This window comes from Cyprinodon tularosa, unplaced genomic scaffold, assembly GCF_016077235.1.
Source record: "Cyprinodon tularosa strain WSP-4 unplaced genomic scaffold, ASM1607723v1 ctg256, whole genome shotgun sequence".
Lineage (NCBI taxonomy): Eukaryota > Metazoa > Chordata > Actinopteri > Cyprinodontiformes > Cyprinodontidae > Cyprinodon > Cyprinodon tularosa.
The window spans coordinates 697,994-723,216 of record NW_024038950.1 but is presented as its reverse complement, the minus strand read 5'-3'; the positions used below and the strand labels follow the sequence as shown (position 1 = coordinate 723,216).

The window sequence follows — 25,223 nt, the reverse complement described above, 5'->3', positions numbered from 1 at the left end:
CAGTCAATGGATGAAGAAGGTGGTCATCTACACAGAGCGGCCTTTTCTGAATGAATATCTAACAGACACTTTAGAATAATCATAAAGGGAACCTCGTGTGGATGTTGCTCCGTTTTTCAGATAAAATCCATTCATTTTTATAGCGCTAATTTGAAAAAATGTGAAAGTGAACAAGATATGAGTCCGCTTATAAGGTCTATATATCTCCTTTGAGCTTGCTTTAAAGCTGCCCACAACATGCTTTGGGAAGCTGGAGATGCCAGGTAGGAAACCCAGATACTCTCTCCCTGTTACCCAAACCACAGAGTCATGCTCTACACAATTACTCCTGAGCTCTGCTGTCGGCACCAGATCAATGGGGCCGCTGTTATTACAGAGAAGCTAACATTGGAAAACCTTTTATAATGGGGCGAATACACAGAGCACACTGATCTGCATTTAAAACCCTTTCAGCTGCGCCGTGTGACTCAGACTGTCTGGAAGTGTTCACATCATCAAACAGCAGTTTGAGCTTAAACAACAAACTATAATCATCTCAGTATATCCTTAGAGGTATTGTTAGACACCTTAAATGTTTAGTTCAAGAAAAGTTTTGATCTTTTTAATTAGGTAATTTCCCATCCTCATATTGAAACATCCAAACTCAGCTTGCTCTCCATCACATCATTGATTCCTATTTAGTTCTTGTGGTGCAGATTAACATTAGTCGTATGAAAAAAAAGAAACTGAATAAATTTAAATACAGTCTAATTTCAAAAACACCGCTGTTTCAACTCAACTGGTCAGACAGAACGTATAAAACAAGCATAAATTCTGATTTGGAAAGTTTAGATTTTCCTAAATCTTTACTTTGATTCAATCTCTCCCTCCTGAACATGAAGAAGAGCAGCATTCAACCAGAGAAAGCTGCTGAGAGCAGGCCAATTTATTTATAGTTGAAGAGACCAGGAATAATCAAATCAATAAAAATTAGCTGAAATCATAAACTCTGATCTTCATCCATCAGAAAGCTGTGAGGATCTGGGCAGGACTTCTAGATGTGTAAGTATACAGACCAATCCAAGAAAACAAACAGCTGGCTGTTAATCTGATGCCTGAACAATCACTTACATTTAATGAGCTGTTTTTAACAGAATCAATAACCCGTGTCCAAATGTGGGCTTCTTTGATTTCCCATTAAATCCGGCTGGTCTGCTAACCACCTGGGTGGGCAGATCCTGCGCTGTCAGGGACAGCAGGGTTTCCTCTGGTCTTAGCATAGCTCCAGAATAACACTCTTTAGAGGATCATTCTGCATAAAAACCCTCTCAATCCAGGAAAGACTCGCCTCCTATATGCCAGTATGATCTAGAGCAGTGGTTCCCTGATGGTGTGCCGCGGCACACTGGTGTGCCGTGAGTCAAGTGCGGGTGTGCCGTGGAATTTTGTGACAACCATGTATGGTCATTACAATATAATAACAGAAAAATAAAAAGCCTATACGGTCATATCACTACTTTCTTTGCATTCATTTTCACAAAACAGAGGCAAACTACATCACAATAATCTAAAAAAAAAAAAAAAAACTCAAGGAGAACTCTCTGACCACGGAGATGCGCAGGTAGGAATTATCATCCTGTGGCACGATGGACATGTTCCCGCTGCCATCAGCTGCGCCGCAGGCAGCAAAGGAGCGCGCATTATATGCCGAACACCTTCAGAGCTTAAAAGAGAGGTTTGAGCGCTACTTTCCACATGTTGCTGACGTTGAGGATTACGACTGGATCCGAGACCCATTCAACCAGGAATCTTCAACAGAAAAACTGACAATGAAAGAAAGAGAGGAGTGGGCACATTAAAACTCAAATTTAGTGAGCTCCCACTGGATCAGTTTTGGTTGGCTTCTGCATCAGAATACCCAAACATCTCACGCCACGCAATTGAGCACCTTCTTTTTTCCCCCACTATTTACCTGTGTGAGCTGGCGTTCTCTACTCTGGTTTACATGAAGAACAACAGGAGGTCACGGCGCTCTGTTGAACAGGACTTGCGTGCGGCCCTCTCCTCAGGGCCACCAAGGATTAAAAAAAACTGTGCACACCGACAGGCACACGTGTCTCACTAGTTTTCTTTGCTTCGTTTTTAATTTTGTGAACCATGATTTAAATAGGCTGCTTTGATGAAGCCTATTTTGATGAAGTTTCAAATAAAATTTTGGAATATTTTGTTAATAAATATTTCATGAGTAATATAGTTGTATTGTCACAATTTATTTTGAATTTGTACATAATTATAACAAATATTTTGCTAAACACGATGGATGACACAGGTTTTAAATGCTCTTTAGCACAATAAGTGTGCCTTGAGATTTTTACTTGTCCTTTGGTGTGCCTTGGGCACAAAAAGTTTGGGAACCACTGATCTAGAGCACCAGCCACAGAGGGATGAAGACGTTTTACACTCTTTATCTTGTTAATGCTGTAACTACAACAGTTCAATATCTGAGAAATCTTAAACCAAGTCTCCTCTTCTAACAGACATTTGTTAAACAATATACAAGCCCTTAATCTCTTGCTTGGAAATGAACATCCATTGATTTATTTATCAAATTTAATGGATTTTAATGCCAATTAAGGCCTTAATTTCAAAAATAATAATTTAATGACTTTTAATGATTTTTAATGACCCACAGAAACCCTGTATATATAAGAGAGTTATGGGTACTACAGCCATTTCCCAAATTCATTAATTTAAATAATAATAATGACCTAATGATTTTTAATGACCCGCAGAAACTCGTGCTCAATCGTTTAGATGTCAGACACTGAGAGCTGGCAGCAAAACATGATGCTAATAAAGACACAATAAATGTGGTGTAATGATTGACCTGTGACCTCTATCAGCTCATCGCTCTTTCTCGGCTAACCTTTCCTGACAGATGACTCTCAGTCCAACTGTCAGTCTCAACATCAAAGCTTTCTCCACAGAGACAAAGATTAACAGCCCATTTGAACCGGATGCTTCCTGATACAAGCTGATGCGCAATTTGTGAAAGACAAAAAGTAAAACTTTCTACAGCCTGAATTCTAAACTCCCTGGAGGGTGAAAACGTCGTAAAAACATGACCGCTGTGTACTGCTGCTAACACACGACCATCTTCATTTTTGTTGTAAAATGTGACAAGAGCTCAAGTGTCTCTTCCCGAAGCTCATTATTTAGTTTCTCCTTTTCTACTTCAGCTCTGACCTTTAAAGGGGACATGAAGATGTGTGAAACATTCACCGTCGGTAGCTGAGATAAACTGTGTCACTACGGTCACAGAGAGAAACGGCCAGGATTGTACTGGGAAAAAGTAGTTTCGCTACGATACAAGGGCAGAAATAATCAAAGGTCTTTAAGCTAGAGAAAGTATGCATGTGTTTTGTTATTTCAAAAAGTTTAAAATGTCCTAGAGTAATGTCAGACTCTGATATCAATTAGGACTATTTTTGGCCGTTATCACTCCGCCGCGTAAATACCGAAGACAATTCCTGACAACAGAAATAAACTAAATAAACTAACAGCCGGCAGAAGGATCCACTACGGAGAACAGAGGCAATGATAGACGGCATTCTGTAGCACGTGAGCAGATGTCTCACCTTTTCTCTGTTTTCCATAGTGGATGCTTCTGTGATCTGATCATGAAAAGAAGGGATTGTTTATTTACACTAAACTTCACATCTATTCCTTTGGACCCTGGATGATCCTTACTAGGCTTTAATAATATATGTAACTATGTGTTAATTTTACTGTACAGCTAGATCACATACAGAGTAACTCTTTTACAAAAGACTATGGTAGAGAGCAGATTGCTGCAAGCCAGGTCACTGTAGCAAAAAACATAGAAGGCATTTAGTAAGATGCGGCAGGTTAAAAAAAAAAAAAGATCAAATTTTGTTTTGTAGATGATATTTTTTTAATGGACATGACCTATCTTGGTGTGTTTTTGGAATAAACATGCAGTAAAATGTTGAAAAAAAACATCTTTTTCAGATTTAACCCCCTAGATCTATACTAGGTGAATATGTAGGATTTAAAAAGAGATAACTAGCTTGATTATTAAAGTATAATTTGATCTTTTTGTGCCAATAACAAAATATCACCCAAACCACCACAATCTTTAGTGTGGAAGTTGTTAGTAGCATAATGATTATTTAACCCAAACATTAATCCTTTCATATATAAAATAAGTCTTCTTCATAGGGCCATTGGGAACGCTGTTCTTGCTGCATGCTCGGAATCCAACTCATAAAATCATAAAATCACAGTGAGAAAAAGTTGCCGCTACAGTGTGAGAATAATTAGGGAGCTGTGCTGCTTTCCTCAGCAGTTTCCTCTGGAGTGAACGGATTACATCATGCCCTGCTTCCAGCCAACACTGTGTGGGCACCGAGAATCTGGCCTGCAGACAGCGTGTGTTGCTGAAGTGAATAAGCAACCAGACAAACACACATAGATCTACAACACTTTAGTTTCAGATATTTTTTTTCACCTCCCTCTAAAGAAAAAAACTCTCGTGTGTTTGAAGTTATTATTCTGTGTCCTAAACACTGCTGCTGGAGATGGAGGCAAGTTAAAGAAGAACAAATCAAATCCTCTGAAGAGAAAAACTGCTTCCAAAACAAAGGAGAATTTCAGCTGCCAGGTTTCAGGCTTTCTAGCACCAACAGTCCATTAGTAGCATAACAAATGCACAGTCATTGAGTCTGTATGTGTGTTGATGCAGTGAATGTTGGCTTCCACACCTCCCTGTCCTGCTTTTATCAATTAGGGGGTGACACTGGGGAAATTAAAAGCCTTCATAAAGGTCCCAGTTACTCCAGCCCACACCCATAAAGCATTTTTATAGCAGAAATCCCACATGGGACTCTTTTGGCCACAACAAGATGCATTACTCCATCAATCCTTTAAACTCACAAACTCTTCCTAACAAACTCCCTTGTATTAAAGCGTCCATAAAGAGAATCAAAAGCATACCTGTTGGCTTAAAACAAGCAGCTGCTGACCAAAGGGACACATGAGGAGCAGGAGATTGCATTCTTTACTGCTAGCCGCTTCGTCCTGGAGCCATCTGAACTGGAATCAATACATGAACACACCCATCTCTTCCAGACAACATCCCACTTCACTTTACAATGAGAGAGAAAGCACAGGGCCAAGTGTTCACGCAGCAACAGATGGGCGGATGTTTCCGACGATTCCCGCTGCACGCATTCCAATCTAGTCTCTTTCTGGAGCGGGAAATTCAGATTTTATAGGAGGGAGTCAGTATCTCTGAGATGGTTGCAGGTTTTGAGAAGAAAAAAAACATGATGTTTGCAACATGTTAAAGTTGAGGTTGATTTATAGCAGCGACGAAAATTCATCAGTGTAGAGAAAAACTTTAGAGGTTTCTAAGAGGGTATGATTAAGAAGGTAGAGTTGAAATGAAACAGGATGGACAGAAAAAGAGGTGTGAATGAGTCATGTTCACCTTTCCATTGTGACTGGACTGCTCCAAGCAAAACCACTAAGACATCTGTCTTTGGTTGCTTTATTTTTAAAAGGAGGAAAATAGAAGGGTGCAACCTCGATTGATACTCCAAATTAGCCACATCCGGGTATGCATGTTCTCACCTACAGACATGTTCAATATTTAACTAGAAACCAGGAGATTTAGATGAAGTTGTAATCTGAACGTCTTTTGCTGGAACTGCCATCGTTCAATTAGCAGGATAAAGCCGATGTCTTCAATATACAGTGATGATACAACAAAAAGGTCCTTTTGTGATTTAACGAGATTAAAACAACATGACGTAGTGACTTAATTACAGAGTGAAAGATAAACGCGGTTTTCAAATGTTGCACATAACAAAATCTGAATGGTAGCTTGTACTTCTTTGTTAGACCATCAGTCAGATTGAATGGAGATAAACTCCAACTCAAGTTTTGCCACAGATTTTCTAATTAGAATAGATCTGGAGGTTTTCAGCAACCATCAAAATCCTGAATATGATGATTTAAACCCCCACTCCATGGTTCAATCTGCCCTTCTTCTCAAACGTCCTTCAACTAGACAACTCTGACCTTACTGCTTAAGCAAAGCCACACCCCTTATTGCTGCCACCATCAATAAGACTGTTACTCCAGTATGGTGGAAATACCTTCTTAATCTAATGTTCCACGATTCTTCTTCCTCAACGATCACTAATCCTTCACCAAGTAAAATCCTGAAGCAGCCCAATTGTTTAACAAATTTATGAACCTTCTGAACTCAATCAGACTGTACATAAAATCTTAGATAACCCTTCCATGATGGGAAGAAAATCAGTAAATGTTAAAAAAATATTAGTGTATAGTTCACATCCTTCATCCAAAACACACGCACACACACACACACACACTACCAAAGTGCATTTCATGGAAGAGTTTTTCTCCTCGTTTTGAAACATGTCTAGCACCAACAATAATGGCAAAATAGGATTCAGGGATAAAACAGACCAATAAAAATGAATTCTTGAAGATGAATTAGAAGAATTTGTTTAGATTAATTGGAAGCAGTGATAGGACACATTAACAGTGCTGAGAGTCTTTGGATTATCAGGTTTAAGTTGAATCAATCCAGTCTGATTGAGTTGTCGCCGGCTGGGTCATCTCATTTACTCCAGAGACAGACCAACACATAAAGGTCAACATGAGAAGAGACTCCCACCCTCAACCCCAAAAAGATCAAATTAAAATAGGGAAGGACACACAAAGATTGAAATGTGCCATAAAACCCAATCTGCAGGAAACGCACTAGTAAATACTTATCACTGCAATCCAACAAAACAAACACCCCTTCTAAGCTAAGGGAGATGATGAAGGGGGCTCATTATGTTGCTACTTCACATCGAGTGTACACACATGTAGGGCACCTCCTGCCAGAGGACAGCCTGATAGAAAGCAATATTGTCCCTTAATATGTCAAATGACTGACAAATCCACAACTGCTGCATATCTCCACGAGCCAAACGCCTGCAGGAAGCCAGAGATAAGGGCCCCCCTCTGCTTCAGAGCCACATGCGTGCATGCATTCAGTACCCCTACTCTTTCCCTGCAACCCCCCCTAAACCCAACCAGGCCATGTTGCCATGGCAGCTACTGTAGGCACTATATGTTATAATTACCAAGCACAAATCTCAGGTTCAGGCTGGTTAGAAACAGCAAACCGCTTCCATACGTTATGTCAAAGCCAATCACAGCCAGAGCCCAAAGCTGCTCCTATCTGCAGGTGTAGAAACACCTAATGAAGAGACCCAGAATAAGAAATATTCACTACAACGCCACTAGTCCCCAGGCTAGAAGTAGGCTGGAGGAGATCAATCAGTAGAGCTATTCAGTGCCAACACACCCACAGTCAGTGCAGTAAAACAATCTGCTCTGTGCTTCTACTGCTCCATGAGCCTCTAACTGTGCAAACCTGTTGGTGGGCATGCACTAATGATGAGTGGATCAAACCGTCCAGTGGCACAAATGCCCTACAATGAAGTCATTAAAATGCAAAAGCCCAGTTACTGCCTTTGGGGCAACCCAATCAGTGACTGTACTGTCTGTTTAGTAGGCTCCATAGACCAATTATGAGAATATGATGCAGTCAGGGGGGAGACGGGTAGAGACTTTGAATGTAGTGGGGGTTACTTTAAATTCCCCAATATTAACAAAAAAATGGTGGATTTGTAATAATGTATTTGGGTAAGAGTTTAAACACCAATTTAACGTTTGGGTGTTTCTTCTTTTTTTAATCATTACATTTGATTGTGAAAGATATCACAGACGAGTCCTGAAAAACGAGTTCCCTCATGTCTTCTAGTCCTTAGCCCTTTGTTGAACATTACTAAAACAGACCTGAACCACCATCGGTTTATCCAGAGCACCCCAAATGTTCTATTATCCTACTGATAATAGAGCATTCAACAATGTTTTAAATGTTTTGATCTGTATCCTCTGTTTGTACACATTAGCCATTAAGGCTTAGCTGAACTTAACTAGCTTAGTTAAGAGTTGTTTTTTTTTATGAAATATGTCTGAATAGGAATTAAGATTTTTGTTTGACCAAGAATTAAAAAATTTTTGTTAATAAATTCACCAAATAATTTTTATTATTTCCTGTTTCCTGTCTCCTGTTTTAAATTGAGAAAATAATTTCATACATTTTTATTTCACCAAATAATTTTTATTTACTTTGGATTGGATTTGCTTTGACAATTGGGTTAATGACATTGCAAACTTTTGAAGATAACCTTTGGTTTTCCAACATAAACATCAAGGCTGAACTGTACTTTCATTGCATGATGCTACTAATAATAGAGTTTAACAATATTTTGGTCTTTTGCCTGTTTGTACACAGTAGCCATTTAGGCTTAGCTGAACGTAACTATTGTTGTCAAAAGTTTTTTTTAATGAAATATGTTTGACCAGGAATTAAAAGATTTTTGTTTATATTTTGAATGTGAATTTATTCTGGATGTGTGCAGATTTAACTGATTGACCATGACTTTTGCTCAAATAAATGTTTTCCCAAACAGTCAGCTGGGCGTGTGTTCACGTTAAGTTAATTGATTAATAACTAAATAACATAAATGCATACATTAAAAACAACAGTTGTTTATTTAAGAATTTGTTTCATGAATCTGCTAAATGATTAAAGACTATTTTGACCCATGAGGGGGAAAAACAGTTAAACTAAGTCCCGCCCCTAACCTTCTCCCATTGGGTAACTCTCCTCCCAATCTGGCAGGTAATAACAAATACAAAATCAGGTAAAGTGGCTTTAAAATACTTTAAAAACCCTTGTTATAAAATGGATTCCCCTGAACCAAAGTCAGCTGGTCTAAGGTTTTGTTGTCCAACAGAATTCAAAGGTCCCACAGCCACCGTCACAGCTAAACAAAAGCTAATTTCAAACCTGCAATAAAGCAGCTGGTGGCTATATGCTAATCCTCAGGCGATTATACGTTTAGCAGAGATAGTTATTGCAGTCACACCTTGTTTCTGTTTACAATAGGTAAGACAGAAGGAACACAGTAGGCCATGAGTAGAAAAATCTGCCACATCGTACTGAGTTTCTTCCTTGTCTATCAAACAGGACTGGCCGGGGATGACACCGTAAAATCAACAATAACTGTATAGAGGGATGTTTGAAATGGCTCTACAAGAGAACATGAAAAGTCTTTATTATGAGCTATATGCAGATACACCATTGTGAAGGCTCAGACATAAACTGAAGCACAGAATAAAGTAAATGTTTCCATGAGAGGCTGTAATGATGCAACTTGGGTGGAATAGCACTAAGCAGTGTTTTAGCAACTATTTTAAGAGGATATAAGACAGGAAATCAGCTCCCTTTTCACAAATCTTCAGGTACCGTCATAAAGGAATCAGGAGTTGGTGGATTTCTATCTTTACAGCTTAGATTATCTATGAAGGAGCCACAATTTCGTATGAATTGGTTTAAAACATTTTATCTTTGCAATAAGCACAAATAAAATGTTGTGAATTAACAATGGATGCCTATTGCACAACTAAGTTGGAGTTATTCTCTCTCTCTCTGTATGCTTTTTCTAAATTCTCCTGACCATAAATCTATAAGTGATGTTGGCATTTTTTTAAAGGCATTTTGTCTGCCAGTCAGTAACAAAGTCGCTCCCCTGTCACCCTTTCCTTACCAATCTCACTAATGCACATTTCTGTTATTCACCAGAAACAATGTTGACTGTTCTGAACATCAAGGCATTGAAACAAAAGGAAGACCATCCATTAAAGTTATTAAGATAATGTTTAAAAAAAATGAAGTTGGCAAGCTGTGAGGTTTTTAGCAGAAGACTGCATGTTTACATCTGAGGAAACAGCCTGGCGAGTAAAGCAGCAGATATCAGCTTTTATAGCCTCTCAGTATCAGATATAAACAGGAGAACAACAAGGAATCAGTTTCTGCGCAGTAAGCATATTTACTTCAATACATACTTAGTGAGTCTCCCCTCAATGTCTGCTGTAAGTAAGTCTGATGATTATAACCAAACAGATACACTGAAAATAACATTGCTAGGTTGCACTAAAAGGTGAGAAATCCCTCTGTGGGAGAAACCATTTTAAACAATTCTACTGCTGCTAAATAAAGATGCACCAAAGATGTGATGAAGTTTTAGCTGATGTGGCAGAACAGACTCCATTTCTGCAGAGGAAAGTCGACAATGTAGGTTTACAGTTCCTCCTTATTTTCACAGGTTCAAGTTGTTACATTTTGAAACTATTTTTGTTGCAAGGCAAGAACCTATGAGGCCCTAATGTAGTATTTTACTGCAAGACACTATTATTATTATTATATGATTATTTTTGCCATATGAGATTAAAAATCCTCACATTAGCACTGTTACTGTGTGCATATACACCTATTTTCCCTTAAATTGCAAGCCCAGCAGTATTTTATATATACACTATATTGCCAAAAGTATTTGCTCACCCATCCAAATTATTGGAATCAGGTGTTCCAATCACTTCCATGGCCACAGGTGTATAAATTCAAGCACCTAGGCATGCAGACTGTTTTTACAAACATTTGTGAAAGAATGGGTCGCTCTCAGGAGCTCAGTGAATTCCAGCGTGGAACTGTGATAGGATGCCACCTGTGCAACAAATCCAGTCGTGAAATTTCCTCGCTCCTAAATATTCCACAGTCAACTGTCAGCTGTATTATAAGAAAATGGAAGTGTTTGGGAACGACAGCAACTCAGCCACGAAGTGGTAGGCCACGTAAACTGACGGAGCGGGGTCAGCGGATGCTGACGCGCATAGTGCGAAGAGGTCGCCAACTTTCTGCAGAGTCAATCACTACAGACCTCCAAACTTCATGTGGCCTTCAGATTAGCTCAAGAACAGTGCGCAGAGAGCTTCATGGAATGGGTTTCCATGGTCGAGCAGCTGCATCCAAGCCATACATCACCAAGTGCAATGCAAAGCGTCGGATGCGGTGGTGTAAAGCACGCCGCCACTGGACTCTAGAGCAGTGGAGACGCGTTCTCTGGAGTGACGAATCGCGCTTCTCCATCTGGCAATCTGATGGACGGGTCTGGGTTTGGCGGTTGCCAGGAGAACGGTACTTGTCTGACTGCATTGTGCCAAGTGTAAAGTTTGGTGGAGGGGGGATTATGGTGTGGGGTTGTTTTTCAGGAGCTGGGCTTGGCCCCTTAGTTCCAGTGAAAGGAACTCTGAATGCTTCAGCATACCAAGACATTTTGGACAATTCCATGCTCCCAACTTTGTGGGAACAGTTTGGAGCTGGCCCCTTCCTCTTCCAACATGACTGTGCACCAGTGCACAAAGCAAGGTCCATAAAGACATGGATGACAGAGTCTGGTGTGGATGAACTTGACTGGCCTGCACAGAGTCCTGACCTCAACCCGATAGAACACCTTTGGGATGAATTAGAGCGGAGACTGAGAGCCAGGCCTTCTCGTCCAACATCAGTGTGCGACCTCACAAATGCGCTTCTGGAAGAATGGTCAAAAATTCCCATAAACACACTCCTAAACCTTGTGGACAGCCTTCCCAGAAGAGTTGAAGCTGTTCTAGCTGCAAAGGGTGGACCGACGTCATATTGAACCCTATGGATTAGGAACGGGATGTCACTTAAGCTCATATGTGAGTCAAGGCAGGTGAGCAAATACTTTTGGCAATATAGTGTATATATATATATATATATATATATATATATATATATATATATATAAAAAAAAAAAACTGTTTTCTCACCCCTCGTGGGGTGGTATGTGTCATCCTCAAGCTCGGGTCCTCTACCAGAGGCCTGGGAGTTTGAGGGTTCTGCGCAGTATCTTAGCTGTTCCTAGGACTGCGCTCTTCTGGACAGAGACCTCTGAAGAGCGCAGTCCTAGGAACAGCTAAGATACTGTGCAGAACCCTCAAACTCCCAGGCCTCTCCCAGGCCATATATATATATATATATATATATATATATATATATATATATATATATATACACATCATGCAAACCTCCCCACTTCTCAAAGGAAAGGAGAGAATGTCAGTTCACTAGCAATTTACCAAATTAGTCAACAAACAGGATCAATCTATCCCTCCTCAGCAGGGGAAACCCATAACTTTATGAATAGAGTCTGCACTTTGCCAGTAACACTGAAAACATTCAAATTAGCTACTGCACGCGCATCTAATTCTTTCTTTTCTTGTTTGCACACAAACAGAAGTAAATGCATATAAGATCGATCTGCACTGTCTAACAGTAGGAAAATATCCTGACTACTGCAGGCTGATTTATACTCAGAAACCAGGTCGTCTGCTTGTGTGTCGCAGTGAACGCAAACCTTCCCCCGCCCCTTCCGCAGACACTCTGCTGCACCTCTCCAAAATTGCAGGTGAATGCAGACAGATAGGAAGCATCTGCTCTATACTATCTGTATTTCCTGTTTGGTACCTTACCGGCTTGTTTTGTTCGTATGACTCCTTTGTGGAAAACGACTTGTAAAGATGGACCAGCTCAAAGAGCGATGTGTGCAAGAACGCTGGGACCCTTTTTCCACCTGGATCCCCGCTCTTTTTCGCCCTCATGTCCCTCCGTTGTCGCAGAAACTTGCCCCTTGCATTTTTCTACTTCCTCACCGCCTCGGCCATATCTAGACCCACAGCTAGTTCGTGATTGTTGCTCTTGCGTTGTGGCGTGGAATAACAGAGCGCAGACCACGCTTCAATATTAAGCATAAATCAAAAGTATCTGCAACAAACTCACTGTGACACACTGCTTCAGGAGGATAACCAGCCCTTTAGATTTCAACTTCTGGGAGGACTGAAACAACTGGATAAAGAAATGTCTTCAGTCAGAGCCCTCTCCAGACCTGCTGTGAGACAGACCACTACAGGAGTCAGCAGCTACAAACACTCTTTGAAGAACCCCCTTTAAAATTAGTTACAGTAAAATTTATTCTGTATTCAGGATTAACAAACCTTAGAAGATTTAATTAAATATTTTGCACCAAGCAAAAAAAGCCTTTTGTTGATTGTGCCTTAAACGCTTAAACGGCATAGATGTGCAGATATGCATGTATATTTATTAATATGGGGAGGCCATCGAAAAACGTCAAGTCTGTCTATAGAGAATTACTTGGAAAATGCGAATGTTGTGCTTCTTCACCATCTTGTTGGTGCGAGGTGATCAGAGCAGATTCCATAATGGATTCAGTAAAAATCTGATTGAGTTCCGGGGGATAGGCAACCATTGATTATAAAGACTGCATATTTACAGCTGGGTTTGTACCTGAGTGGAGCAGAGCCACATGGAGAGTTATTAGGGTCTAAGGCATTACCTGTTTATTTACTAACAAAGTGTGAGTAGTACTTGATTTACCTGTAGTTGACCTGATGGATAATCTAACAGATAAAATCAGTATTTGTAACCATCTCTATAGATACCACAGGATGATATTAAGATTTTACACAAGTTATGATGCATCTATCATTTATTTACTTTTATTTTATGTCCTAAATATATATTTTCTTAGCTTTTCAGTTTTTTTCCCTGTATGGGGGTAATATTTTAGTGTTTTATAAGTTCTGCTTTGTTGGCAGTAAAGGGATGGGCAGTGCTTTTGAAGCAGGTTAAAAACCATTGATAGGTATAAATGTGGGGCGACAGTAGCGTTGGATGTGGGAGTTTGCCCTGAAATCGAAGGATTGACGGTTCAAGCCCCGGCTCTGACTTTCAATGTCGTTGTGTCCTTGGGCAAGACACTTCACCTGCATTGTCTACTGATGGTGGTCAGAGGGTGAATGAATGTAGTGTAAAGCGCTTTGGTCAAGTCTCCTGACTTGAATAAAGGCGCTATATAAGTACATGCCATTTACCATTTACCATAAATTGTCCTAAATGTTAAACAGTGCTAAAGCTAATGGTGGCATAAATTAACAGTGCAGGAACCTTAAAAGTATGCCATGAACAGTCAATGTGTTCAGCAACAAATCACTGACATGGTTCACTCGAGTTGAATCTAACATTTATAATACTCAGGATCAAAATCAAAGCAAGTTCTTACAGATTGATATAAGAGTCCAGTTTAGAAACCTGAACTCACTTTGTGTCCATTCTGCGACTTTGTGACATGTAACTGTGAGATGTTTCCCCATCACAGCCTTTTCCCAGGCTCAGGACCTCATAAAACTGTCTAGTAGTCCATTAATGTCACCTTGTTCATCTCATGTGTTGAGCTTGACAATCTAAGAATTTTGCATTCGTTGTCATGATGATCAAAGTGAAAGCTGGTCTGTATCGGCTGCTCCAGCTTCCTGCCTGTCTGTGTCATGTGACCTGATCTACATGATGCACTCAGACATCCAGGGACAGCTGTCGGTGTAGGAGTGAGAGCAGAGCAGGGAGCAGAGAGGAGACAAATGAAGGCAACCTACATCTAAACGCACAAAGGAAATACCCATTCTCCCCTTATTGTAATCATCACTCAATTATCTCTTATCATGAAGTAATAAACTGCTCTACCTGCCAGCATCATTGCTTGCTTTTGGCCTCTTTCCATATTTCCTCTCTATGGATCCCTTTAATGCCAGATGAACCACATCCTTCAACATAAGCATATAGAGAACATACTGAGACCAGAAGGCAACAGCTTAGTGGGTCAATTAATTTTTAATGACCCAGACAAAAGCATATGTAAACAAGGACACAGAGAGAAGAGCAAAATATCAACGAGCTAAGGGATTCTTAAATTTAGAGCCACAAACTGATAGTGGATACATCTCTGAATGCAGAACGTAATCAAATTCCTGAAGATTCAGTAAATAGGTCGCCTCACCTGCATCAGGCTGGTTGACTGGTTGTTGCTGCAGAGCATCCATCAGCTCCAACTCATAATGGTCTCATCTTCCCTTCCTGTCTCCCCCCACTCCTCTCTTCCGCTACACTAACCTGAATGCTTAATGATGGCCCCTGCCTTCCGGGAGCATGTAAACATGCCAGCCTCACCATTGGCTGAGGAGGAGCAGTAGAACTATGCCGATTGGGCGAGACGGATGGGGCACGGATGGCAGAGGAGGAAGAGAATGGTGGTTACCACAGCCCTACAGCATGACTCCTGTCCATGCTATGGAGCACATACACATGTACTAACCCACACACAAGGCTTTCAACCCCCAGGGTGAAGGTCCCCACAGACTTGGAAGACAAACACACTGAGACACATGACACACCCTCTAACATCAAGCACAACAAAGAGCATAACCAAAACAATGATGGTAACACATAATCCTTAAACTAGTGCTTTCTTTTAGGAGTTAATAACTATCAAACAACTTATAATTTGAATGAAAGGGCATTTATTTAGGCAAATTACATCTATCTGTGTAAGCTATGTGATTATAAAGAACAACCTTAGATGCAAATCAAAAAAGCAGGTGTCCTTACTGCTGCAAGCAAAGAACATGTTCCGTACAAGGGAAAAAAAGAGAAATGCCAAAAAAAAAAAAAAAATAAATAAAAAAATATATATATATATATATATATATATATATATATATATATATATATATATATATATATATATATATTAGCTTAGTAAACTACCACTCGCCAGCGGCCAAAATATTTTTTGCCTGAGAGTTTGGTCTAGCCTCGATCAATGCCCCAGGCCTTAGAACTGGCGGGCCAATCACAACGCAGAGATGGGTTTTGCATTTCTGGATGCAAAGCGGGCGGGGTTTTGAGGGCGTGACCCCAAAGCTGCACGACACTGGGGAAAGCACAACAGTAGCATGCACTGCGACAGCAACAGCTTTCAATGGAGCGCTCCATTGAAAGTTAAAAGTTCTATTTTCTGTTGCTATTGTTCAATAAAAGTAAGTTTTAAGATCATTTGAATATTATTCTTTAGAGCGTCACTATATGGTCCATTTACCGATATAATAAGTAATTTAAAAAACAATTTCTGAATTTGAGAGGACCGCAGCAAGCAGTGGACCTCCAATGCTAACAGCAGCCAGAGGTAACCGCAGCCCGTCTGCAGCAGCCCTCTGTCGGCATAGCCGTGTGTGCAGGACCGCTGGCTCTGATGGCGATTTTTGACTCAGCTTTGGAATCAGTTTTGGAAGGATTAGACTTGGGGTTTTTTGTTGAAACGTGAGCAGGATGTATGCTCATTCATTTTTAAGAAGGACGTATTCGCCATTTTACCAATAGGCTGTTTGTTTACACTCCCCCACCAGCTTTCTGTCGCGCTTACTACGTCACAGTCAGTTGCGCTCATTGGTCAGAGTGTTGGCCAGTAGGCACAGACATGGTTTAAAAAACAACGGGTTGTTCTCATCAACGATCTTCAAGTTTTAAAAATTTTATTCTTTTTACACTGTGTTTTAGTCATCCTTTAAGGCCAATGCAAACTACCGCTCTAAAGCAAATGTTAAAAATGTTGTTGCCTACGTCCATGCTGACCAATAGAAATTAATCTTTGCTACTGCAGAGGAAAGCCCGGCCTAGAAGTGAAGAGATTGTGAACAGGAAAACGCAATTTGAGAAGAATGTGATTTGTAAAAGAGAAAAAGAGAATATGATGCATGTAAAATCTCTAAAAGGAAAAATATAAAGTATGAATACATCCATCCAGTCCTTCAGTCTTCCATTATCTGCAGGGGAATCCTAGAACTGAGCTGGCCTTCCTAGCAGGCTTATCCAACCCTTTCTGCTTCCAGCTGTATATCACAGAAAATCACAGATGCCTCCAAAGTATCAAAGACCATCCTGAGGAGGACTGCCTGCACTCCAAAAGATCTTACCCTCTACAGCGAGTGTCTGCTCTGACCCTTCCTGTAAAGAGCAGTTTACCCTTCAGAGTATAAATAACAAACACAGTTAATATCACTAACCTTTAGAAGACCTACAACATGCTAACTCCTGCTAAGGGGTCAGCTGTCTAGCTCCAGCTTGATTGCTGCTAGAAAACATCATCAGTGTCAAAAGCTTCATTTATAATGGAAAAGCTTGTCACTGAATGAACTCCGGCTGCCATGGTACACCAGAACCCCTGCAGCGATGGAAGCAACTAAGAAGTCAGGTCGGAGCTGTAACTGATGGCTAGAACTCCATTTCACTTCTTTCACCATCATTTTTTTAATATTGTTGCAACCAAAAGAGCTTGTATTTGTTCCCTCTGTGTGCAATACAGTAAAGTAATGCATAAAAAAAATGTAGTGTTATAAAAGTTGAACCCGGTGTTTAAGAAGCGACAAGTTCAGTTGTTTGATGAAAGCATCGTCAGCCAATGATTCTAGTCATCGTTTCCAGTATCTTTGTTTTACTAAATTAAACTAGAAAGCATTTGGTTCAGGTGCATCATGGGATTATTGGTGGAGTGTTTTTGGAGAGATGACCTTCTTACGTAAGACAGAACCCCTTACAGTAACAGTTTCAAAGCGAAGACAATACTTGAACAAAAAGCAGAGAAGCTTAGCAGTGGGATGATGGTATTACATAACAACAGCACTTCAGGCTGACTCAGATACTTTCCTCCTCGTGTGTGTGACAAGACCTCTGAATTGTTGTTTCTATAGCTACAGCTCAGAGAGAAGCAGGAACAGATTCATCTGTTGATCAGAACAATGGTGGAGATTAAACAGTGAGTGGAAAATTTGCAACCTTTACTCTGCAAGCCGTGCAAACAGTAGTCTGAGGACTAAAAGCAGTTTGATCAGAGGTTTGTTTTTTTCCTCACCTGTAGGCAAATGGCAGTAAACACTGAAGAGCTTAGAAAGCACTCTCAAATGACACCGGTTTGGATTTATGTCCCCTGGCACTGAGCGCAGAAGTAATGGATGTTCACTCTGAGCAGTTAGCTTTAGAGAAGACAAGTCGGATCTTTAAATTGCAATTCACTGGTTTTATTAAAAGTCCCTTCAGACAGTCTGTTGGGAAGCCATCCAGAATAGCTGAGAGTCGGTTTGCTGAGACTAGCCATGTGACAGCCAAATAATTGCTAACATTTCACACTTCAGACAGAACTGGGACTGGGTCAGAGTCAGCCAGGAGCTCCTGGCCAGCAGTGAACACCATCAGTTACAGTAAATGTGCTCCGAAGGGAACTCAGACAAAGAATATGGCAGCCTGGGAATCCCATCCATCTCTCCATTGTCCCCTAACCTTTCAGAGATCAGATAGTGAAGGGAAAATATTCAGGAGGAAAAGCCCAGATGTTCTTTCTACAATCTGACTTCAGCTCACCCTGGGCATTCCAGATTGTATATACTGTCCTTTCAGGGACTCTTGAATAATACCTCCCAAGGAGCCATCCTTTTCAAACTACTAATAATTCACAGCAGAGCCACCATAACCTGGTGATAGGCAGGAGGACTCCAATCATTTTACAATAGTTTTTAGGATCTTTGGCTCCCGATAAGATGAGCTTAGCAGAGGGACATAGACAAGAGTAATATAACAATGTCATTGACGGCTGACGGCAGCGAATGGTGAGGAGAGCCTGCCAGTGACTGTTGGACTTTGTTCTCGATCAGTTCAAAACCTAAAGTAAGCCCAACACTTGCAAGAAATGTCAAGGTCAGATTTGAAGCGAGGCCGAGTCATTGAGAATCCTGGAATAATCTAGGTTTTAGGAATTTACAGTTTCTTTCTCAAAACACTTCAAGCTGAAAGGTAGAGTCCTGTAGGCCTTTGCTGTGAACGCAAATTCACATGTTATACCTATGCAGAGGCCCGTTCATTAGTAAAGCGGTGCTAAAGGTGCACTTCTAGTGATGCAAGTTGCCTGATGCCAATTACAACACTAGCTACGTTTACATGCGCAAAATTTCCCCGATCCGATCCAAACCTTGGTTGATCGGAAATTCAAAATCTCCGTTTACATGGACACTAAATGAAATGATCCGATCATGACGTGTGTATACATGTACCAAGCGTTGGATCAGATTAAATCTTTTAAGCATGCGCAGAACTTCCTGCCAAACTTGGCAGTTCTGTCTGCGTCTGGTTTTTGGGAGGCCTGACAAACGATGCGCTCAGAGCGAGCGGAAAGAAAAACGGAGAGAGGAGGAAAAAAGCGCTTGGCAGCGAAATGTCCGAGAGAAAATGTAGAGAATGAGCGATTGAACCGGCGTGGGAGAGCGAGTGGGCTGTGGAGAGAGAAAAGAGGAAGAGGAGGAGGATAAATTCCTGCTTCCTGCAGCTTTAAATGAACTTGAGTGTATAAGTCGGCATTCCTAGACTCCTCCCGCCATGTTGTTCACAGCGAGAGCGAGAGCGACCGGTGGTTTCCTGTTGTTGACAAGGCGGAAAAACGTCACGCTGACGTCGCACACATGCGCAGTGAAGATTATTTTACTCTTAAGATCCGAATGGGTGTTTACATGGACGCCAATCGGAATGGCGATCGGCAAAAACCACCTCTCTCTTTCGGAATTAAATTTAGATCCGATCGCACCGAATCGGATTAGAATCTTCAGTCTGACATGTTTACATGAAACATTTTTGATCTGATCAGGCCTTCAATCCGATTAGTTGTGTCCATGTAAACGTAGCTATTGTTAAGGTGTTTTTCTTGAAGCGTTAAAACGGAGCTACTTTGCGAAAGACACAAGGTTTGGAAAAATAAGTACACGACCAGCATCTGTGATTATTTGTCTTTACTATTCTGAGAAAAAGTTGCTTATAACATGATTACAATACTTTTATCTCTTAAAATAACAAATGGCTGGCCAGTAGAGCTCTTTTGCCTAATTATTATAATAAAACAAAGAGAAGCCTGCTTGAGACACATCATCATTCGATTTTATTATTCTGCAAAACTGACCTTACAACCAAAAACTATACTTGTGATGTCCAATTTTATGTTCATCATTATCATTTGCTTAGATATTGTTTTGTTATGCAAAATGGATTGATAACATGGTAGATGGTAAATGGCCTGTACTTACATTGCGCTTTTTGAAGTCAGGAGACTTGACTAAAGTGCTCTGCACTACATTTAGTCATTCACCCATTCACTCACACACTGATAATGGCAAACTACATTATAGCCACAGCTGCCCTGGGGCTCACTGACAGAAGCGAGGGTGCCGTACACTGGTGCCACCGGGGCCTCTGACGGCCATCAGTAGGCAATACAGATGAAGTGTCTTGCCCAAGCATGACTCTGAAAGACGGAGCTTGAACTGACAACCCTCCGATTGAAGGGCAAACCCCTAGATCCAATACCACTGTCGCCCCCATGTTATCACAAATTTATTATAAGAATGCTTCAATCAATAAAAGTGAGGACTCATGCTCCATTCTTTCATCACTGACAAACCCCCTCTAATCCCGATTCCCATGGTTTGGTTGGTTGAGCTCTCCAACACACTTTCATGACAGGATTTTTTTTTTATGCATTCCCACACACACATAGAAACTCAAGCATCCCTCACTGTGAATCGGATTATGGGAAATCCAATGACATATGTGCACGCGTTATGTCCCTGCATGTCCACGTGCCACATCAGCCCCTACATGCCAAAATGTCCATATCCTAGTTATTACATAATCCAGCTTTGCCCTCTGATGTAGCTGCACATGCCACTGGAGCAAGACAGAGACGAGGCTAATTCTGTGGCTGTTACAGTTGGGAACCAGAAGACTGAGACCATCACAGAGGCTGTGGAGGTGGCAGCAGCTCTCAAACTCACGGAAGGACAAAGAGGGACAATGCTCTGCTTGGAAACACACATGCATTTAAAGCTAATTTATTCCTTGTTGTAGTTTAGGATGAAAATTTGTGATTTAAAGTGATTGAGATGAAGTTTAAATTACTTTGAAGTGCAATTCTTTATTTCTGTTTCAATACCAATAATACAGCTTTAAGTGTTTAAAGATGTCGATATCGCCCCAAATTGACATCAGCATAAATGATATATACTTTTAAAAGGTAGCTAGATGCGCTCCAGCAATACCATCCATGTTTAAACACAGAGCATGTTGGTGACGTCATTGCGTCCTCTACTGCACATGCGGGAAACTTGCATTGTGTGAATGCAGTTCACACAGGAGATCACATAGTCGCCTATATATAGAAATGTGAAAGGTAACGCAAAAAAAAGAAAAAAAGAAAATTGTAATTGAGCATTACGGCCTGCCGAGTAAACGTAGCCTAAGGTGCTATATAAAACACCAGTAATTGTGGTTGATCCCATTTTAAATAAATAAAAAGAAGAAGTCATTTTCAGAAATAAAAACAGTTTAACTTTTGCTAAAAAGCTAACTGGTTTTGTTTCAGCCACCTTTTCCATGGCAGAGAGAATGTAATGGCTGCTGCTATGTCTATGTCCATCTTTGAGGTGCACTCCTTTCAGGCAGAGCTGCACAGAGAGCAGCTAAAACACTAGCAATTAAACACCACGGCACATATAGTAGAAGGCTAATTAAATGGGCAAAACACTTCTGTTTTTTTTTTATCATCATCAACCAGAGCAAGATGTGAGTTTAATGGAAACTGCAACTGTAAGGATGAAGTTATGTTTAACTGTCCTGCAGAAACTTTGACATCAGAAACATCCTGACTTTCAAAGTAGGTATTAAAAAAATACTATATAAACTAAAGATTAATTAGATGGTAATTAGATGTTATGTGTTCATTTACTACGCTTTAAAGATCCTGTTTATAAGATACACATTAATCTTCATTAATAGGGTTTGTGTAAAGGCGACACAGTAAAAAAAAAAAAAAAAAAAAAAACATCAACCAGTGAAGCAACGCTCAGATAGAAAATAATTAGAAACCACTGCTGCAACAAAGCAATAAAGCTGCTAGGATGATGAATGTTACATGATATTATACCATCTGATAAAGACAGATTTCAAGACAGAAAACTGAGATGGCAGCTTAAGGCACCAAACCATCCCACTAGAGGAAAAAAAAAAAAAAACTCCTCACTCTGCAGCAGATTAGAACAGAACTGATTGGGTTTATGGGTCTGCGTGAGAAAACCACTGGAGACAATGATCATCCTCTTAAATTGAAACAAGAGAGCAGATAAAAAAAGATGTTAGCAAGAAAATTAGATTTTGGCAAAGAAAAGAAATTGAGATGCACTAATTGCTCTCTGAGACTCAACTACTTTACTGTAGATGCTGACTGGGACAAAATCATGCAGAAGACAGATAAAAGGCCTCGACTTATTTCATTTATTTTATGGTTCTACAAACTGGTGTAGTAAAAAATGTACTGTATTACAATTTGCAAAACAAACAGCAGACTATAAAAACACAAAGTAGATATAAAACACTCCATCTAGAGCAGCTGTGGGGTTAAACAGAAAGACTTCAGTCTCTAAGGGAGAAGCAGACTCACTCTGCCTCGGAGCATTCACTCCCACTTGGCTGCTGCGGTTCAGGATGTGCGGTCACTGCTTAACGCACACACTGCCATTAACACGTTGGCAGTTAGTGAAAAGAAGAGATGCAATTACACCCTTGTGTTAGTAATTCACTAGAACACAGAGGAAGCTTTAGTTGAGATGCATACTGGTTTAAAAGGAGAGGGACGGGTCAACCTCCGCTCAAGCATGAGTCAGCTCACACGTTTGGGGGTGTTACTGATAAACTGGAAGCCTTGAAGGAGCCAATCTAAATACATATGCAGGAAATATGAAATGTGGCGGTGCGGTGTTAATCCCTTGAGGAGAGGAGGGGTTTAGGAAACAAACAATGAGAAATTAAAAGGTGATGAGCTCTCAGGAGCATAAAGGTGTGTGGCCTTTGTCTCACAAAAGGACAGCCTGGATCCAATCTACTGTGATGCTAATAATCAGGTCTGCTAGAATGTACACTGAGCCTCTGATTTCAAAAATTAAAAAATATTCAGCTTCACAGGAATGCCAGGATGCACAGAATATGATGGAAACTCATCACAGAGAAACATCGACCCGATTCATAAAACTAGCAGTAATGTATGCAATGAGCATCTAAAAATATACAGCTTGGCAGAGCATTTCCAGTCATGAGGGACAACTGGAGCCAATGGAAACATAAGGGTGCTTGTTTCTCTAAATCGAGGCAACAGCATCATGAACTGCATCGACCTGCATTATAAAAAGCATACTCCAAACATTTTCCAGCAGTTGGATCGGATCAGAGATGTTTTGTAGTCAGACCAGGAGTAAATAGCACCAGAGTCTGTTTGGAAGTAGATGGTCCTGGTCTGGGTGGTTGGTTCAGAGCTGAATATGCTCTAGTGTGTTCCTATCAGCTCAACAGGGCCGGATAAAGTTGCAAACAGACTTTGGTCCAAATAAACTGCACCAAACCTGGCAGCAGGTTTGGACAACTAATTGCATTTACAATATCTAGTATTCTAAAAAGTTGAAGCACTTTTTGGTCACGTTGAATTTAAAAAGACATTAATTCTCATTCAAGCCCTTTAGGTGGCAATAATACTCTTTAAGTGGGTTTGTTGCCACCCAGAAGGAAAAGTGAGGCACAGCTAACATGCAGCTCAATGAATGTAAGCAAGAAGAATGTACTAATTCGCAAAGTACCAAAACTTTGGTTAAAAGACTCCAAAATGGGCTCCCTCTAACATTTAAAGATCAAAGGCCATGAAAACAATGAAACCCTGGAGGCAGAGAGAAGCTTCTTCTCTCAACTGGGAATAATTTATATATATATAAAAAAAAGATAAATGTGTGCAGTCCCAGGGATTACTATTACCTTAAACAATCACAATATTACCAATGATTAAAGTAGCAATAAAAGCCTTTTTTTTTTTATAGGCTGGAACATTGCGTTTAACAACGAACAATGTCAACAAGCCATACTCTAGAAAAAGAAAAAAAAAATCACATCAATAGAGAAAAGCAAAGAAAAGCTCAAGCTGTTTCAATTACACCTCGTATCCAAACATGTATAACTACAACTATAGGGCATATTTGTTGTTTGTGGCATGTGTGAGGAAAAATATTGCAACCACAGATTTAGAGTCGTTTTGGTTTGTGGCAAAAATCGCCCAGCCCTACATGGCAGGTGTGAATACATCCTTTTTCTTTTAGAATCTGCATTTCTAGGGCAGCATGTTGACAGTCCACTTAGTCTACTTATTAATTAAATCTAGAGAGAAAGAGAAACAGCCCTAAAGACTGAACAAATGTAGGTTATATAATTGCTGTTTTTAAAAAAAGAATTTAAATCCGTTGACCTGAGGAGCTGTTCAACAACATGGTATCCTTCTACCATTTAAAAGGGCTCATTAAAGCTCTTATATGATCACAAAAAACGCCCCAGAAAACACACCAGAGTTACTTTAGGCTTAAAAAACAACATCAAAAGAAACCTTGAATAACTGTCAGACATTTCAGAAGGATTAATGCCCAGGGAGCGGTATTATGGCCGATGTGTGGTAACGCAGATAAATGATGCCTGTTTGTTAACATGCCATGCTTTGGTGCTCCTGATGTGTAAACCAGTCTTTAATATTCACCTGGGTAGCAGATATATTTGAAATAGCCACACTGTAAATGAAATTTCATCTAGGGATACAGTGTAGGTTAATTTTAAATGTACAAAAATGGTTTTAAAGGCACAAAAATGTATTTTATTTTGTTTTTTTAAATGTGCAGATCTCTGTCCAATAATCAGTTTTGTAGTTTCCTTGCTTCTGAGAGAGGCAGCTTTGGCTCTCATCTCTAAAATAATTTCCCTTACAAAAAAATATTACCAAAGAATCTTTTATTCAAATTTCCCCAGAAGCAAAATGCAAAAAGAAAGAAAAAAGTGTAAATCTGAGGAAAAATGTCACAAGACTAAGCAGAAAATTATCAGATTTCACACAGTCTATGAGACTAAGGGAGGGGTAAGAGAGGAGCACATTTTTCCAGAGTTAAAATGAGTTGATGTGGTTCTTCCTCTCCTGTTTACTTTCTCTCAGGAGATTACAACATGGTAACAGCAGTGACACAGTGGAGGAAATCTCAGGAGGCTGTGCCATGTGCCCCAGACTCACAGGGAACACACAAAGCAGCTCAACAACACTCCCAGAACTGCAGCTGCAGCTGATCAGATGTGGGTTAAATTCAGAGAACAGCACCAGCGCGCCCTAGAACAAGTACTCATCCATATCATTGTTACTGTAAAGCTTTTATAATAAAAAAGCTGAAAAGAACCAAAAGGTCAGGGGTGTATTAGA

At 40.2% G+C, this 25,223-nt stretch overlaps 1 protein-coding gene across 5 annotated transcripts in view; it reads right to left on the bottom strand.

The window, feature by feature from the left end:
- The window catches only part of abr (ABR activator of RhoGEF and GTPase), a 173,743-nt gene that overhangs the window by 113,645 nt on the left and 34,875 nt on the right, over window positions 1–25,223 (bottom strand). Inside the window, exon 1 of one of the 5 annotated variants that reach the window (XM_038288439.1) lies at window positions 14,868–14,991. The exons of 2 other annotated variants lie outside the window; for them this stretch is intronic. In XM_038288439.1, coding sequence (XP_038144367.1) covers window positions 14,868–14,910 — 43 coding nt within the window. In that variant the 5' untranslated portion in view covers window positions 14,911–14,991. Of the gene's footprint in view, window positions 1–4,995; window positions 5,072–14,554; window positions 14,580–14,867; window positions 14,992–25,223 lie in introns of those variants that run through there. 2 more of the 5 variants (XM_038288440.1, XM_038288438.1) reach the window with 2 other exon arrangements.